The sequence below is a fragment of the Fukomys damarensis genome, unplaced genomic scaffold (genome assembly GCF_012274545.1).
Source record: "Fukomys damarensis isolate Sample0158 unplaced genomic scaffold, DMR_v1.0_HiC HiC_scaffold_10, whole genome shotgun sequence".
In the NCBI taxonomy this organism is placed as follows: domain Eukaryota; kingdom Metazoa; phylum Chordata; class Mammalia; order Rodentia; family Bathyergidae; genus Fukomys; species Fukomys damarensis.
Window position 1 is genome coordinate 28,037,815 of NW_022900922.1, and position 17,974 is coordinate 28,055,788.

The 17,974-nt window shown below is 43.6% G+C and overlaps 1 protein-coding gene across 6 annotated transcripts in view; it reads right to left on the reverse strand.

Annotated features, from left to right (window-relative positions):
- Phactr1 (phosphatase and actin regulator 1) overlaps nucleotides 1-17,974 on the reverse strand; it is a 514,585-nt gene that overhangs the window by 81,500 nt on the left and 415,111 nt on the right. For 5 of the 6 annotated variants that reach the window (XM_010622877.3, XM_010622876.3, XM_010622878.3 and 2 more), the window contains 2 exons: nucleotides 4,572-4,739; nucleotides 2,291-2,497 (listed from right to left, as the gene is read on the reverse strand). In XM_010622877.3, coding sequence (XP_010621179.1) covers nucleotides 2,291-2,497; nucleotides 4,572-4,739 — 375 coding nt within the window. The remainder of the gene's footprint in view (nucleotides 1-2,290; nucleotides 2,498-4,571; nucleotides 4,740-17,974) is intronic. The other variant, XM_010622879.3, reaches the window with a different exon arrangement.

The window sequence follows — 17,974 nt, forward strand, 5'->3', positions numbered from 1 at the left end:
AAAAAAAAAAAAAAAAAAAGCAAACCCAAAAAACTCTCCAAAGCCTTTCCCAGTGTCCAGGGAATAAATATACAGTTTTTGCATGCCTTTACGTAGTGAGCCCTGTTTCTCAGCACACCCAAAATGAAGCCTCTGCACCAGCAGAGCCTACTGTTCAATGATCCCAAACTCTGCCACCTCTGAGCCTCTGTCCAGGGTCACCTTTCCTGGAATACCTTCTCTGATTCTCCATAATACCCTTCATGCTTTAAAAGTCAACTCAAGTTTCAGACTTCTCAGAAACCTCTTTACAAGTCTGCACTGACCCCAAGGATTACACCAAAATGATGGTCATCCTAGCCATACACATGAAACCTATCTTATCTCCATATAAAGTATAGCTGTTCCTCAGTATCAGTGGAGAATTGGTTCCAAGATCTCCACGGATGCTCAAGTCCATATAAAAAATGGTGTTGCATTTGCATAGAACCTACACACATCCTCCTATAAACTTGAAATCATCTCTAGATGACTTATAATCCTGAGTACAAACTAAATGTTATGAAAATAGCTGTTACATTGCATTAGGGAATAAAGACAAGAATAGAAAGTCTATACACATTCAGGGCAGATGTAATCCTCCCCTGACCCCCAAATATCTGTGACCTCCAGTCAGCTGCACTGGAGATATGGAACTCATGGACACAGAGGCTGGCTGTGTGTTCCACTTTGATACCTGGCACAGTATTCTGCCTACAGTAGGGGTGCTGAGTGGATAGGTGTATATGTACATGTACAGGTTTATTATCTTGCTTAAGAGATTTCAGTGTCAAAGGCTTATAAGGTACATAAGCTTTGACTCAGCAATTCTAATCCTAGAAATAAATCAGAGAAAAGTCAAGGATGCTTACATAGACAGAAGTCAGCTGCTGAGGATGTTTGCTACCGTGCGTTTTACAAGAGAGAAGATGGAAAAGTCGTGAGGGGCCAATGCAGTAAGACTTGACCTGCACCAAGCAGCTAGAGAAATCACGTGGAATATTTACTAGAATGAGAACCCCATAACATATGACTAAGTGCAGAATGCCGGTGGCAAGACAGCAGGACTCCATTTTTATCAGACGGGCAGGTGTACAGTGTGTGTCTCTCGGAAGGTGGCCTGTGGGGCTACTTCTCCTTTGTGGTTTTTGTGAATTTAAATTTCTGGGCCCTGGATTAAAGTGTTACTCATTTGCGGAATGATTTTTTTTAGATGGACATTTGCTCTTTCCAACCACAAATGTCTGAATGGGGTGGATGCATGCCTATCTCACAGTGGTCCAACATGAGCCTACATCAACATTGGATTCTACTAAAACTTAGCACCGTGAGAAAAGCATCCAGCTTCCATGAGCACCACATCCCTGTGCCAGGAGGTGGGAAACTGGTCCCACCGGCCTCTGCTCTGCTGCAGAATTCCTGTCAGTCCTGGAGGAGGTACTTATTTTTCTCAAATCTTAGTTTTGCTACTTCAAAACAGGTGAATATTCTCCCTACTCCACCCAATTCCAGCTTACAAAATACCACAGGATCAATTAGATAGTATTGTAAAAATGGAAAATATAGTATAAGAAGGCAGTCGATTAGCATCAGCTAGGGTTATTATCAGGGTTATTTCCAAACTTTTAAAATCTCTGATTACGCTGTAATGTGAAGTCACATAGTAGCATCTGATTCATGTGCAGACATGTAGTGAAATACAATTTCATTGGCTACCCAACTTCAAAACTGTGGGTACATTCGGTAACACTTCAGGAATAAAAATGTCAAAATCATTTTAGGATAACATTGCTAAGCTTCTTTGTCCTCTAGAAATAGTTCCCACATACTCTTCAGGTTTTTGTCTTTGTTTTTTTTTCTTTTAAGAGAACATACATTATGGAAATGAATTGCAATAGGAGAAATACACTGGGTTTTAGATAAAAACTTAAAGACAAAACATACAAAGCCTTGACAAATTCATTATGAAAGAAACAAAGCATGATTCTCTATCTTTGCAAACATTTCGATGCCAAATCTATTCTGTCTAGATAGGCAAATAATCTTGAAATAGGCACATAAATACAAGGTACGTATTTATAGATACACACGACTGAAGGCTGTTGGCATGTGTCCACAAATGTACGCGCCAAGACACAGAAACACCCAAGCACCCCATCGGGTAACCTCCCCAGAGACGTGTGTTCAGGCCCCAGATAAAAAGGACAGCAAGAAAGAAAGGATCCCTTGAAGGGAAGGGGGGCTGCACTCCCTGGAAGACGTGTCCACTCACCTGTTAAGTGGTTGGCAATCCGGGCAGTGGGTTTGGGAGGCAGGGCCGGGGGCTGCTTGAGAAGGGACAGCTGCTTCACTGGGGTCTCCTCATGGTCTCCAGAGAAAGCAGTAGCTTTTTTGGGGGGCAGTAGCAGGACTGGTTTGGCTGAAGGATCTTGGGACAGGAGGACTCCAGACTCACTGGCAGAGGGGCTCTCTTCAGACACTGAGGGGACAACCACATGATACACAGGAGACATTACACACACGCAGTGCAGGTGGGGCTGGCTAGGGACACAGGACAGAGACACAGGCAGGCTGGCCAGACAGCAGGCACCGACTGGCCCAGGTTGTCACACAGAAGCAAGGACATTGGGAATCCGACAGAGCAGGAGGCACGGAGAAAGGACAGAGAGGAGAGAGGAATGAGAAGAGGAAGGAGGAAGAAGAGAAAGGAGGAGGAAGGACATTTTTCTCATAAAATATATCACCATTCCAATCTCTGTGCTTATTAGACAAAGTCTACGGATGCTTCACGGTGTGACTCACAGGACCACAGCAACAGTCAGCGGATGGCAGGTGCATTAGACCAAGCATGAGGAGTCCCCTAACAAATGACAACCCAGCGCTGGGCCCTTTGCTAGGGCCTGGGTGTTCTTTGCTGGGGATGAAGACATAGTGGATTCACACTGGTGAAGGTCTCTCTGCGTTGCCCACTGGGGCTTGCTTTGCTCCTGCTTTCAGGGCTGGGGTAGGAAGGCTGGTGCTGAACAGACAGCTCCCCAGGCCTGTGCAGCCAGCGCCCAACACGACTCTAGTCATGGGGAACACCCTTGTCCAGCCAGCTCCTATGATCTCAGACAAGGCAAAGGATGCTCACGCCTCACCTTTGTATCTTCTTTTCTCATCTCCTCTTGTCTGCCAGAATTTTGGTGGTCTTATTTCTTTTTTTTTTCTCATTGAGTTTATTGGTACATTTTAGGTATACAGCACAGTTACATTCATTATGGGGATCTTGTACCTTTACATGACAAGTGGTCTCGGTTCTCATTTTTTCCCCTTGTCCCTGCTTCCCTTCACCCTGGTGGTCTTATTTCAATTCCCCTGTTTGTCTCTGGTTTGCTTTGGGCCTGGTTCTGCCTTTCCCCATAGAATCCCCCAGTGGGCTCCAGTTGGGAGCCAGTAGTAACACGCACCTTTCTACTGTTCTGGTGGCTTGGGTGAAGACAGAGTGAAACTATAGCTTTGCTGGGATGACAGATTCCACTAAAACAATCAAATTACCTGATTCTAATGTCAAAGGAAGACTAGGTTAAAAAAAAACTCACTGCTGTCTCCTTGGAAGACTCTCTGGAGGGGAGATTGTAAATTAGTGAGAAAGCACATACTATGTAATGCTTTCCCTCCTTCCACCTACGAAGAATTCTTAGGAGCATGGAATTCTCCCTGTCTCAAGGGGCTGTCTCGCTGTCAGTGACTAATACGCTGAGGGAGCCAGGTCTCTCCAGGCCCTACAGTGAAGTGCAGGACTGAATCCCTCTCCTTGACCCACATGAGCACCTGTGCATGTGGGTTTTGCACTGGGCATGCATAAAGGAGGTGGCTTTTCTGCCCATACTCCAGAAATTCTGAGAGGTTCTTCCCTGCGGACCCATCTCCTGATGACACGTACCATTCCTATCTGTTGTGAAGGACTCATCTTGGGGGCGATCTGATTATTCTGCAAAGCTCCTGAGTGGAGTTTTGGCTACTTGGGTGACTCTCGACCAAAGAGGGAGGCAATGGTCTGATGGTATCGATTGGGCATCACCTATTGGCAGACTCCCACTTACCCAGAAAATTGTATGCAATGTAATCAACAATTAAATTAACTGACTGGATCTAGTAAACTGATACAATCATTAATGGATATACTGGGACTAGAAATTAAACGGTATGACCAGGCCCTTTGAACAGGCAAATTATATACTGTCCAGAACATAGGAGCCCTTGCTTTCACAGAGATTCATGTGAGAAAACAAAACAGTGATATTTAAAATCATCAATGTGACAAAGCAAGCTATATCTCCATTAAGGTAATTAGAGTCATAAAAAAGTTTTTAACAACTGCAGAACAACAGGTATAAATATCCCCCATATTTTCTTATCCTAATAAGTATGAAGAACTGATAGGTCGGTTCCACCCACATTTCCAGATTCTTACACAGAGGATGGTCCAAAATGGAGCCCAAACTCCAGCCAGCAGAGGTGCCCAGGATGACCTCCTGGCGTCCTGGGTGTGGACCCCACCAGTGCATTACCTGGCCCATCCATGATGTCTGAAGCTTGGAGCACCTCGTACGAGCAGGGGTCCCTGGGCATCGGGACTGGCTCCATTTCGGACAGTGCAGGCAGAGACAACTGGCTGGAACTCAGGGACTGCCCGTTTTCCAGGGAGTCATCTTCATTTGATATGGAGAGCTCCCCATCTGCCAGAGATAAGGTGATCACAGAGTTAGGCCATGTCTGCCTTCCAGGAAGGGTAACACTTAGCACCTGCTGAGTCTAGGTGCTTTTGAACCAGCTTTATCAAGGTCAGTGCCTAAAGTCGACACCCGTTCTTTTGCTTTTAAGACATTTGCTTCATTTACAGAGATCAGTTGTCTGTCCATTGTCCAATGACCCTCAGCAACTTGCTTTCTCTCTCCATCTTTCCCATGCTGTTTATTTTATTTTTAAAAGGAAAGTGAGTTAAAGTTAAATTTTTGTTCTAATTTTTAAAAAGTTGGAAAAACTCAGCAGACCTCAGATATGGGAAAACAAGGATCGAGAATTCTTACTTCCAGGAGAAAAGAGATTTATGTTACTGAACAAGAACACGGTACCCTAAGGTCCCAGGAAAATATTCATCCTGGCTTTTAGTCACCATTCCCTTTAGTGGCAAAGCATTTCCAGAAGCTCCGATCTCTATCTAACAGACTGCCACAGCCCCGCTGGAGGTGCCAGAATTTCCCCAGTGCTGGCCACCAATCTTGCCCACTTTGATCTTGCTTACAGCTCCGTGGCACAAGGGGCAGCTGGTTAATGCCATAGTGGAGGATAAAAGGCTCCTGTACAATGGCCATTTGTCAAGTCAGAACTTCCCCGCTGTGGCTTCATCTTAGCCCTGGGGGTCTATTTCAGTCAGATGAATAAACACTCAGATGAAAGACAACGTCGTGGATGCTCAGAAGCTCAGAAACCAGCAAAGCAATTACCTGATTTAACATAGGCAGAAAGATGACTCAGGGTAGAAATGAAATAGTGGGGTAACTCCAGGCTAAATCTTTTCTTTCACTACATTCCTATCAAAGTTCTGATTCATCCATCACTGATATACAGTGGCACAGGATTCCTCCAGTCCACTCCATTGGATTTGGTCCAGGGAAGTGTTCAACAGAATAATCTACCGCCAAATAAGATTTCGATAGCACACGATTCAAGGACATATGATGCTTGACCTGAATCTTCTGCAAATACTAAAAAATTATTGAACACTGAAAAAAAAATCATCTGAAACAGACACTAGAAAGCACTGGCAGTTATAGAGGGGCTGACATTTTTCTTCTTATTCAGCTCTTTAAAAAATGTCCAGTATGGTAGTAGAGGTTATTATAATTGGGATGAACAGTCTGATTACTACTCATGATTAAGAACACAAGTGCAGTGCAGATGCTGAGGTCAGTGCTACGGAAATCGTACAGCTGAGCTGCGAGTCCAGGATAGCAAGGGCTGAAGTGTGTTAATGCATCGCTATGGGATTGTCGCCGGTCCTCCTTACATGGTTTATTTAGGCTGTTCAAGCTAATGTGATGGGAAGTGGCTATGCTTAAGCTTCCCAGCTGGTGGAATAATGACACAGCTGCCACTCAGTTCAATGCATCTCTAGGAGACCACTTTGATTTTTGATGTTCCAAGAATATTCAAAGTCCTGGACAAGACAACCTGGGGGCGGGGGGATCCTCGGTGCTACTGCCAAGTTCTGCTGCCTTGCGGCAAAGATGCTTAGCGTCCACACTGACTGGTAGCTGGACCACAGAAGCAACTCTGGGAGGAGATGCCACTGCAGCTGCAGTTTTTCGACCCTAAGTTTCTCAATGTGAGCTTTGCTAGTAAATGAGGAGTGATGTTGCTCACTCCTCTTTGGATGTATCCACTCTCAAAAAGTGGAGCTCCTCATGGAGTAAGGAGACCTTTTCTAGGCTGCAAAGGCTGAACGCACTTTGGGGAGAAATTAATCATGGGAATTCCATTGTCCTATCTGCTAAATGCACATTTCCAAAAAACATGGGAGAAATAAAACACTGATCACATCGCTATTCTAACAGAAGTAGTTTCTGCTGTAGTCCTACTGTAGTTGTACTACTATGTTATCAAATTTTGTGTCTTGCTTTTTTAAATTACCACATGCAAAATTTGCATGGTCATCATCATAATGATTATAATGGACAATTACAGAGATGTTTACTTAACTATTTCCTCAAGGCTAGTCACAAAATAACTTCCAGTGTTTTATGCTACCAGGAAAACAAGGCTGGACAGACCATCTTCCTGCATAGATTTGTTTTCCTGCAATTAGAATTTTCCCACTTCAGGATAAATTCTAACAAATCAAATCTGGGTGTGAGAGGTGGGAAAAATCAGGGTAAGAAGTTGTTAAATCCCTAGAAATAAAAAAGAAACAAAGGACTGAAGGAAGATAGCAGATGTGTACTAAGAACACAAGGAGGGTACATATTACAGGAGGATTTTGTCCTGCATGGAATTTTTCAGTGTTCTAAAATGTAGTTTATTTGAAAGTTCCATCCAGAGTTTTAGCTTAGAAGACACATTTTTAAATGTTTTGTTTTTTCACTAATTGTACCTACCTCTACAAAAGTTGCAATTGTGACTATATTCCAAGGGCCTGGTTTTAAAATTTTAATCATATATTGTTTTGCTATTGTCATGTGTTTTATATCAGGACTTATTATAGTTTGGATGTTGAATGGCCCCAAAGTCCCAGGGAGGGGCTTTGGGGAAGTGCTGTGGTCCTTTAAAAGGTGTGGCCTAGGGGAAGGTCCTTAGGTTACTGGGGGTGTGTCCTCAAAGGGGACAAGAGGTGCCTGGTCTCTTTTTCTCTGCTTCCTGCCTTATAATGTAAGCAGTTTTCTCTGCCTCATGTTCTCTCCACTTCCACCTGACCACCCCCCCACCTATGAACAGGTTTTTCAATTTTAGACCAGAACCTCCAAAACCATGAGCCAAAATACCCTTTTGTTTTCATAATTTAATCATCTTAGGTATTTTGTTACAGTAATGAGAAGCCGACTAACAAAGGGAGATTCCCTGGTTTTGGGGCAATAGACGTCAACCTCTAATGAATTAAATTTTTTGCCTTAAAGCTCAAGGTTAACTGAAGTTGTTATTCATAGATGAATGTCACCACGGAGGACAGGTGACATAAATTCATTCAGGTTCTCATGGACACTTAGACAATAACAGTTTCTACTTTAAAAAAAAATTACATGAAAAATGGACTTTTGCTTTGAGAAAGTGTAGTGTATGGCCCTGTGGGGACCTAAGATAACAAAGTGTCAATTGTAATGATGAAAAATAAAAGTACTTTAATAAACTTAAGCTTACCATTGAATCTGACTTTCTAGGCTATGAATTATAGTTTATATAAAAATCTATATTTAAAAATTATTTCTGGTAGAATAAGAATTCTTTGATAAATAACAGTGGGTATGAAAAAGAATTACTTTATATCTACATGCTGAACCATAAATAAATTTTATATATTTCGTTTGGATCAAAAAATGAAAACCCAAACTGAAAAACTAGAATAAATAAAAATAGAAAAAATATTAGAAACAAATATATATTTATTTGTTCAGGCTGTACAGAAGGAAGCCAGATGGATAGTTTTGACTTACTCATAAAACTTTCTGATTTTTAATTTGGGAAATGGAATGCTGTATACCAAAAAGAAGAAAAAAAAAAAGAACATAATGGAAAAATATGAGCCAAACAAAGCTTATAAAACAACAAACTATTTCAAGAAGAAAGAGTATTTGTTCAGGTAAATAAAAAAACGAATCCCAGGTGCCACTTGCAAAATGCATAACCTTGCTGGGAAGGAGAAAAATGCAAATGAAATGTCCGTGTGGGTGATGCTGATAGAGGAAAATGTATTTGTAGCAATGTCAAGCACAACATCAGGAATTAGAACAATATGCACATGTTGGTTACAATGACACCAAAATGAAACATGCATGTAGGTTGGCAGCATTCTGAAGGGAATCTGGCATGATATAAGTAGAGTTTAATGACCATTAACTTGTTTTATCCCATAAAAATGCTAATGTTTATTTCTAAAAATAAAAAAAATTTGCATGCTGCCTCATTAAGTTAAATGGAAAAAATAACAGCTTTTGTTAGAGGGGAAATGCCTTCCCCACTCCTTTGGTTCTTGGCAGGAGGAATTTTCCATAAATGCTTTTCATTTTTGCCCAGTTTTTTTTTTTTACCGTATCCATAGAATTAGCTCATTGCTAAGTAAGATGCAACCACTGGTTCCTGCTTCTGCCCTGGAGGAGCTTCAGTCTCTTTTCCTTCTTAACTTGGAGCAGTGCATATTCAACACTTAAGACTTCCTCCCTAGCTGGACTGACTGTGGGTGTCCAGGATGGGGAAGAGGAGAATCATCAGGCCCACTTATGAATTACTCCAGCCCAGTCTTTATCAGACCCTACCATGAGCGCCCATTTGTCCTAATTTTCCAATGGTTTAGAAACACAGAAACAGAAGAATGGTACTCATAGTGGGACCCTCAAATCTCTAATGATTTGGAGGGAAGAAAGAGAACAAGGGAAGAAAGTATTTCTTCCATCTTATGTACAAAGAAATTGAAGGCATCATGGATGGGTAACAGAAAGAACGGTGTTATAAACCATGCCTTCCTAGGAAGCCTGCATTGCAGCACACAGAAGTGTGATGGTGAGCATCCCTGACGTATTCTGGGAGACAGTGGATGAGAGCAGCACAGAGGAGTGGTAGAGCTGGACTCAGAGCATGGGGAAGCCAGTGTCACCATCCTTGCCATCAAACTCCTTAACCTTTGGGGAACTGGGCTTCCAGCCCTTGACATTAGACTATACTAGATGATGCTCAACCTCCTTTCAGCATACTCCCTGAATGAGAAGAGATGCTGGAAGAAACACAATAAGCCCCCTACTCACCCCTATACTGCAAATCAGCCTGAAATAAGACATGAGCCAAAGCAGCAGAGCATTTTACATTTAGATTTTCTTTTTTTGGTATGACTTACTCTGTTTGGACACATTACAGCAAGAACTGGGAAGGAAACTGATGTATTTCTGGCTTGTTGGAGTTAAATACTGCTCTATGTTTTTATTTTAGAAATGGTAAGAAAAGTTTTAGCGTCAGTCTAGAGGCTTGTACTTGTTATATAAAAAGCCTCTGTATGCAGCAGAACACGGATAGGACATTTTCAATGTCAAGTACTGTGTCAGACCTTTTATTTGCGATAGTTATAGTAAAATCCTAGAAACAATATTTCAGGGATTCACTACATATCAGGCTTTTTGTTCCTCCTCCCCAAGCTCCATTCAAATTGGCACCCAAGTTATCTGCACTGTAGGTAAAGTGCAAAGCAACACAGCTAGCAGGTAGTGAGTTAGTACTTGGTAAATGTGTGTGATCCCATTTAAAATGACTTCTGTTGAAATTGTAATTCCTTAAGTAAGGATGACAAAAGAATATACCAATCCTTTACATGTAATATATGTGCTTGTTCCAATTAAAACTTAAATTTTTACAGTTAGTCCTCCTAGCAAAGGAGGCATTGTCAAGAAAAATTATGTAAAGTGTCATGTGACAATTTTAGACTGAAAACACTGGTAAGTGTTAAACTGCATCCCTGTTGATGATACTAATGTGTAGAACGTTAAGTGAGCACTTGTGAAAATTCAAAGGCATTTTAATTTACTGATGATCACCAAGGGCAATAATCAAAGTGGAAACAAAACAGTGGCATCACCTATGTTAAAGCAAATAATAACCCTTGTCAAGACAGGTATGAGGGGCCTGATGCAAGTTTGTAATGGGATTTTCCCCCTGAGACAATAACTCTCTGGCTTGTTCCGGCTTCTCATTTTAGCTTCCTAGACATCCTTAGACCAAAAAGGGCATCGCACGGAGTGGCTGATGAGGAGTTGAAGACTGTTTTCTGCAGAAATGATGCTCACACGGTGGTGGATCTCATATCAGGGGCTCAGATCCATGAACCATGACACAGTGCCTCGGCCCTATGCCTTCTTTCTCCCTCAACACTGACATACTTTTGGCAGTAGAGTAGCCAGCCACCCATTACGAGGGCACAGCCATCACTCTAACACACAAAGGCGACATTTGGGCAAAAGCTTCAGAGCTCTGAAAAGCTTGTTAATCCCAATAACCTTTTAAATCACTGTCTTTAAAGCCACTAGTGACTCCCACAGTCAGTAAAGGGAGGCCCTTTACTAAGCAATGAGCAAGACTTAATTAAGCAATGCATTATCTAAGGATTTCACTGATGGATTAAAAGATTTCAACCTAAGAAGTGATAAATAGCTCCATTGTATTTGTCAACCTTGGTGGGGATATTTTGTTAGATTTGCCTGAGTTTAGGCAGTTGATGTGATTAAGCTAAACAGCTGTTATAGACAATTTATGAAATTATAAATGCAGAGCACAGAAAGCAATATGTTCCTTTAGGGGAAATCAAAAGAATTAAGATGCATTATGTTCGCGTACCAACTCCCTATGATGAATGCAATCATTACATACTACAAACATATAAAATAAAAATGTAAAAGGATGTAGGAAAAAAGCAGTACATTTCTATGAAACACTGTCTAGTTATTAATGAATATTATTGCCATTTGATTCTGCAGCACTTAAAGAAACTTGAGGTTTTAACTGAAAAAAAAAACTCCACAAACAAAAAATAAGTATTTTTTTTTTTAGTGAAAAAAATGTCATCTTATGTGTGTCTGCGTTCTGTGTGTCTGTTTCAAGGTAACTGTGTGCTACCAGGATTTAAGGCAGATACTGCGGGATTCCGTAGGACTAGGAAAACTGTATTTTTGGAACCCACAAATCAGAGAATCACCCAGTTTATCTTTTATCTCCATCTGCAATCAAAGGTCTTTGGATTATTCTAACCAGCACATATGCAATAAAAGCATTTTAAAGCCATGACATTCTTTTCTGTCTGTTGCAGGCATCTTTGAGACACAGAATCTGTTAGAACCAACTACCTGGAAAAATCTATGCCAAGTATATTTCTGTTTCAGAATCTAAGCAATTCTGTGATACTCTGGAAGACTTCATAGATGGGATGGAATGGTTCACATCTTTGTGCTCACAGAACAATTCTGTTGTTTTGATTGTTGCTATTGTTCTGGATTATACTCTCTTTTGATTTTAATAGTCTTTCCCCTCTTGTTCAGAGGCCTTTGCCTAAGATACTAACCACACAAGCGGCATGACTTCCTATTGCAAAGGGCCAAAGACACTGACCTTGGGTTGCCCCTTCAGCTGCTCTTCCCTGAAGCTGTTCTGGCTGGGTTTCTCAGCATGCATTGCCTTTGGCTGCCCCTTGTGGTCAACAGACCTACAACAGTTAAACTTAACTGTCAACTTGGATTGGCTTGGGAGTCTGTAAAGTACACTTCTGGGTGTGTCTGGGTGACTCCAGGTGTGACTTTGGGATCCCTACCTGGTCCCTCAGCCCTTCCTCTCCGGAGCTGTTTCCCTGTCTGCTTCGGAGCTGCCATGGACTAAGCAGCCTTGCTCCACCACACCCTTCCACCACGTTGCTGCCCTGGGCCCAGCCAACCATGGCCTGAGCCAAGTGAACTTCTCCTTTAAGGTGCAGGTGTTGGGTATTTTGGTCAGCAATGAGAAAGCTGTGTTATGGTTTAGATCTACATGTGCCCCGTGACCCTCACGCACTCAGATCCAGGGTGTTTGGAAGGGGACTGAATTTTGGGGACACTACAACTGATCTGCTGTTAGGAGATGGAGCCTGGTTAGAGGCGGGTCCTAGAGGGCATGTCCTGGAAGGGCATATTTCCCTCCCAGCTCTTTCCTTTTCTCTCTGCTTCCCAGCCACCATGACTTGAGCAGCTTTTCTTCCACTGTGCCCCTCTGCCATGCCTCCTGCCTCAAAGCCAGGTGATTATAGACTGAAAATTTGAGACAAAATAAACTTCTCCTTTAAACTGTGGGTGCAGAAAGAACAGTGTGTCTCAGCAATGAGAAAGGGGACTAGGACACTGACTGATACAAGACCTTCCTCTTGAACATGCCCCATGTGGTCTGGGTCGTCTCTGACTTGGAGCCTGCTGGTGACATGAACACTTCATGAAGTCAAATGTACTGTCTGCCTCTCAGATACAATTTCTTTCCTCTGTCTTGGGTACTGATGCTTCTTCAGCAGTCTTCATGCCAAGACCATATCCCGATGAATTATGCTAGCTCTAACCACTATTTTCAAATAACAACTCTGGCTCCAAGGTTTGTACCTATAAAAGGAGATCATCTGGCTATTCCTGGACATTTTGATATAAAAAATGCAACTGGGACAGGGACTGAATATACACCGAGCTACATGTCACAGTTTCTCTCCTATGGAATATGACAGTTGGAATCACACAAATCAGACACTGTTGCACAAGGAGCCTTTCATCATTAGTGGGGGAGCCCAACTGAGTCTATATTCTAGGATTTAAAATATTCTTAAATGGTTGTAGTTGGGGGAACAAAGTGATAGAAGGGGATGACTTCCAAATTTACATATCTCTGTTTCTCTAGTGGAGCTCAATAGCTGTATGTGGTTGCTGTTTGAGATAACTAAAGTCTGAAGTGCAGAGATTAGCTGCATTAAGTGGTGCATGGCCACATGTGGCTACTGGCCACTCTCCTGGCCACCATGGGGTTGGAACATTTCCATTACTCCCCAAAGTTCTACAAGGTAGAGTTGAAAATCCCAACCAAGGGCCCAAGGCATATGCAGGAGCAAAGCTGCTTTGCAATAGAGAGGTGGAAATGATGCTGGTCACTGGTCCCCATGATAGTGAGGGATCCACTCAGTGGGGGGCATCATCTCCTCCGGAGAAACCAGCATGGTGGGAAGCCTGGGGCCTGGGAGGGTGACATGCTCCAGGACATGTGTGTACAGTGGCAGCCTTGAGCAACATGGGTGCGTTTGGAGAAGTGCTGCATTCATATGGGGAGCTTCGGTGGGGCTAGGGAGGGTAAAAGGGAACCAGAAGGGGCAGTACGACAGAGGTGAAGAGCAAGGGGCAGAACAGGGCTCAAAACTCTTGAGCTTACTCCAGGTAGGTGATGGCCTGAGGGGTTATAACCCTCAGTCTCTATTTAACCTAAAAGAAGACAGCAAGGGTCACAAAGATTCAGAGAGTTTACCAATCCTCGGCAAACCCCAGAGACCCCACCTGGCTGGTGGCAGGATGCCTTCAATCCAGCAGGCTGGGGGCTGGGTACCAAAATGGAGGGATCAGGGAAAGCATGGCCTTGATGGCTCGAGCATCTGGGGTCCTGGGTTATATTCAATCAGAAAGCAGAGTCCAGAGAGATGGATCAGTGTCCTGTTCTCTCTACAGGCAGGACACGAGAGAGGCAGGACTAACCCTAGGTGTGGCACTCCTATGAGAGGAATACTGTCACCCCACCAACTTGTCTAACTCCACACAAGTCCCTGGCAAAAGAGCAAAGTCAGCCAACCTTTTGCACACTTCAGGCAGCTTTCCTTTTATTAATGACTGGTCTTCCTAAGTCTGGCCGGCTTCTCCTTACTGACATTGGGGTAGGTCAGGGCCTTGGACTGATGGTGATCCTGAGATCTGCAGGCTGGTGGGAGGACACGACTCTTGGCATGCCCCAGGCCCTCTACCCTGTCCTGGGTTCACAGGAGGAGTCCAGATGGGCAGCTGGAAAGGGTGGTAGCACAAGGAGTCTTCCAAAGAGAGCTATTTCTAGGTAGCAGCTGAAGGGTGGGGACTGCACTTGTAATACTTATATTTGTGGGAAAATCTGTCAAAATTAGGGGAACAAATATCTAGGAGTCCTTCCTGCGGCCCATGAAAGTAATTCTGAGGGCATGGATTTCTTGCTCTCAGAAAGAGATACCAAGGAGACACAGTGCTCTCTAATTCCTCTGGAGACTGGTGTGTGTGGTAATGCTGCATGATGCTGTCATCACTGCAGCTGCCCTGTTACCACGAGGAACGGTGGCCTGAGGATGGCTTCTCTTAAGCATGCTACACGGCTGACGAATTAACCAACCCTGCTGTGACCTAACCAGTGGACTTTGCTACGTGAGGTGCGATCCATTCATTTGTTCACACAATAAATACGAAGTGAGCATCAACAAACTCCAAGCGCTGCTCAAGACGTTTGGAATAGCCCCGAGGACAAATACACTGTGGTTGTTGATCTGTGGATGTTCCAAATGTCCTCACTGTTCCAGCCTCTTTGGATAAATTGTTTTGCTGCCAGCAGCCAGTGCATCTTAATGTGCACTCTGCTGACTGCACTCCTTCACCAGGAACTCAGCTGTAAGGTCCAGTGACACCGTGTAAGGGGAGGAAGAGCACTGCCCCTTCCTGACCTTCCTCTTCACATTCAGACTCTCCACGCCTTCACCGTGTCTCCTGCCTTGGCTTCTGCAATGTTGTACATTTCCAGTTCACCTCCTATTTTCTTTGGCCACTCCTCAGTCTGGGAAGTTTCTTCTTACTCCCTGCTTACTTGTTTTTACTTCCCAAATTCTACAAGTCGGGACTCTCGGGTTTTTCTACTTGTTTTCTTACTCTGCACTGTCTCTGAGAAAGATCATCAGCTTCCACGACTTGACAGCCACATATGCGCTGAAGACTCCAAACCATCTCTAGCGTGGACTGCCCCTGGCCTTCATGTGCGTCTAACACAGTCCAAACTAGACATCCGGCTATCTCAGTCAGGGGCTAAATCATAGCGTTCTGTTTCTTGAACTCATTTCTCTTGAGTTCCTAGCTCAGTGAATGGGTCTAATATTGGTCCATCCAGCTGCCCAAGCCTGAGTCTTGAATATCAGCCCTGCCTACCTGCTTGTTCCTTCACTCCTCCAAACCTAGCAGCCTTGGGCTGGTCTCAAGACAAGGAACAAATAATGAACACGGTTTTTCAGCGGGCACGACCCACCCCAACACCCCTTACCAAGCAGCCTTGCTGGACACTCTTCGTCCCCTCCCTCCGTCTGTTATTAGTGTAACACTGAGATGTTTTAGCAACTCAGCGCCTCCCACTTTGTTGGTCCTCCGTCTTGGAACGTCTACCCCTCCCATCTCACCTTCCCTAGGACAATTCTGACTCTTCTTTCAGATTTCCTTTAGATACTGCTTCTTCGGGGGCACCTCCCCTGAGTCCCCAGGCCTGGGAAAGTACACTTTCATGTTCATATTTTCCCCACCATAATTGCCAACCTGACTCTGCCTATCACCTGGACTGCAAGTTCTGTTATCTAAGGATGGCTCGCTTGTCCTCCTTCCTATTTCTGGTGCCGAGAATGGTGGCTGCATATAACAGACACACAATGATTAAACAGGTTCAGGGAGGGGGAATGTTTACTACTATTACTATTACTACTACTGCTGCTACTATGCTAGTTCACTGATTCCTCGGGCTTTTCTGAGAACTCACTGTTACTTAAGAGAATCTGTATCACAATTTCTTTATTGTTCTAACCACTTTCCATCTTTTTCAATTTGATACCGTTACATTTTAAAAGGTGGATTTTGCTTAAAATACCACAATAAACATGTCTGGGTGAATCAAAGCACTAAGTGCCGAGGCCCTACACAAATGATTAAATGCTGTGGATGCTGGAAGCAAGCACTCTTCACTTTCACACAGGACAAATCACAGTTTTCTGAAGGTGCCATTTCTAGGTGAGACATCAGAGCAGCTAAAAATGTGCCAACGCAGTGCCCAGTAAAGGCTGTGCAAAGCATTTCCCATAAACTTGAAGACTTTAAAAATCTGCACACCAGGGATGCCAGGTAAATGAAAGGATTTCAGAAAGCTCAAGCCGCTTCAAGCCAGAAGCTCAAGCCCTCATTTGTGGCCTCTAAGACAGAGAAGAATTTTTATTTTCATTTGGAAAAGATGATGACCTTTTAATTTAAATACCAGGCATTTTCCCCTTGAATGCCAGAGGAGGGAGAATGTAAAAAGGCTTGTCCATCTTGGGGAATTTTGTTTTGTATTTATAATTAAAAACAACACCTTTCCAAAGGTTGTGCTAACCTGATGAAAGGGGAAAACACACACCTTGGGGAATTTTATTATTTGCTGTGAAATGCTGTCTCTAATTACAGTAAATGCTCAGTCTTGGGCGCCCTGTGAGCTCTGTTCTTTTCCAGCAGGGCATCTGCTCCCCACTCCTCTTCCCTTTCCCCCAAATCTCTCTGTACCTGCAGACCTGACGTCATTCCTTCCAGGGGACAAGTTGCCCTCCTGTCCCACCAATAAACACAATAAACACACAAAGACAACGTAACACACCCATACTGTGTGAAGCAATGCCACTGTGACAGAACTGGGCTTTCCAAGGCAAAGTAGTGACAAAAATCACAGCATCACGCTGACAGGATCCTTACCACTCTAAATATACCGCATCTCGTTCATTCATGGAGATGATTTGCAACGGCCTCTCACTGCCATCTTTATTGAGGTCCTCTGACTACCAGTGTGTGAAGCTGCCCTGTCCCCTGTGGTTTCTAATGAGGGACACGTGATCCCCACAGGGTCCGTATGAGTCACATTCCCTGGGCTTTGGCTGCCGCAGTCCCCATTGGAATGACAGCGGCTGCCAGGCCATGGGTCTTCTTGAGGTCCTAGCTGTGTATGAGACAGCTGGCTGCACAGGACACTGTCTCTGGTATGTTTTCCTCTGAGACACTCAAAGGCACTACCTGAATCCCAGGGTTTGGTATCTATACACCAGGGGTGATCAAAAAATGCAGGGTTTAAATTTTAAAAACTCAATTTAGATAAAAGACACATTAGCAAGATGAGATAAGTTTTCTCACAGTGAGAGGAATATTTTGAGAATTCCGAGGGGGATCATTGCTGCCGTGTTCTTTACTGTAACACATTTTTGAAATTTAAACAATCATCGTCGATTTTGATCGCCTTGATCCTGATCACCTCCTGCTGACCAAATGTCTATGGCACTTTCTGTCAAAGAACCTCATTCACTGGATCTGGATGGTGTGACATCTAGCTCTTCCTCAAGGTCAAAATGACTCCAAAAGAGAAAGGTTTTGGGGCCAGGGATTTAGCTCAGTGGTTCCAGCGCCTGCCTCACAAGCACAAGGTCCCGAGTTTGATCCCCAGTAAAAGAGAAAGGTTTGGAACTGATTCAAGACACCAAGGAGGCCCCAGGAGGACAACTACAGACTCACAAAAGAGGACATCCAGCGCTGCTTCAGACAGTGGCTGGCACGATGGGACAAACGTGTCAGAGGCAGATGTGGCAGGGAGGGGAGGAATGTGGCTGTGTGTATTTTACTGCAATAATTTAAAAATTTAAACTAGCTTTTTATCATACCTGGTGCATAAAAATATGGCT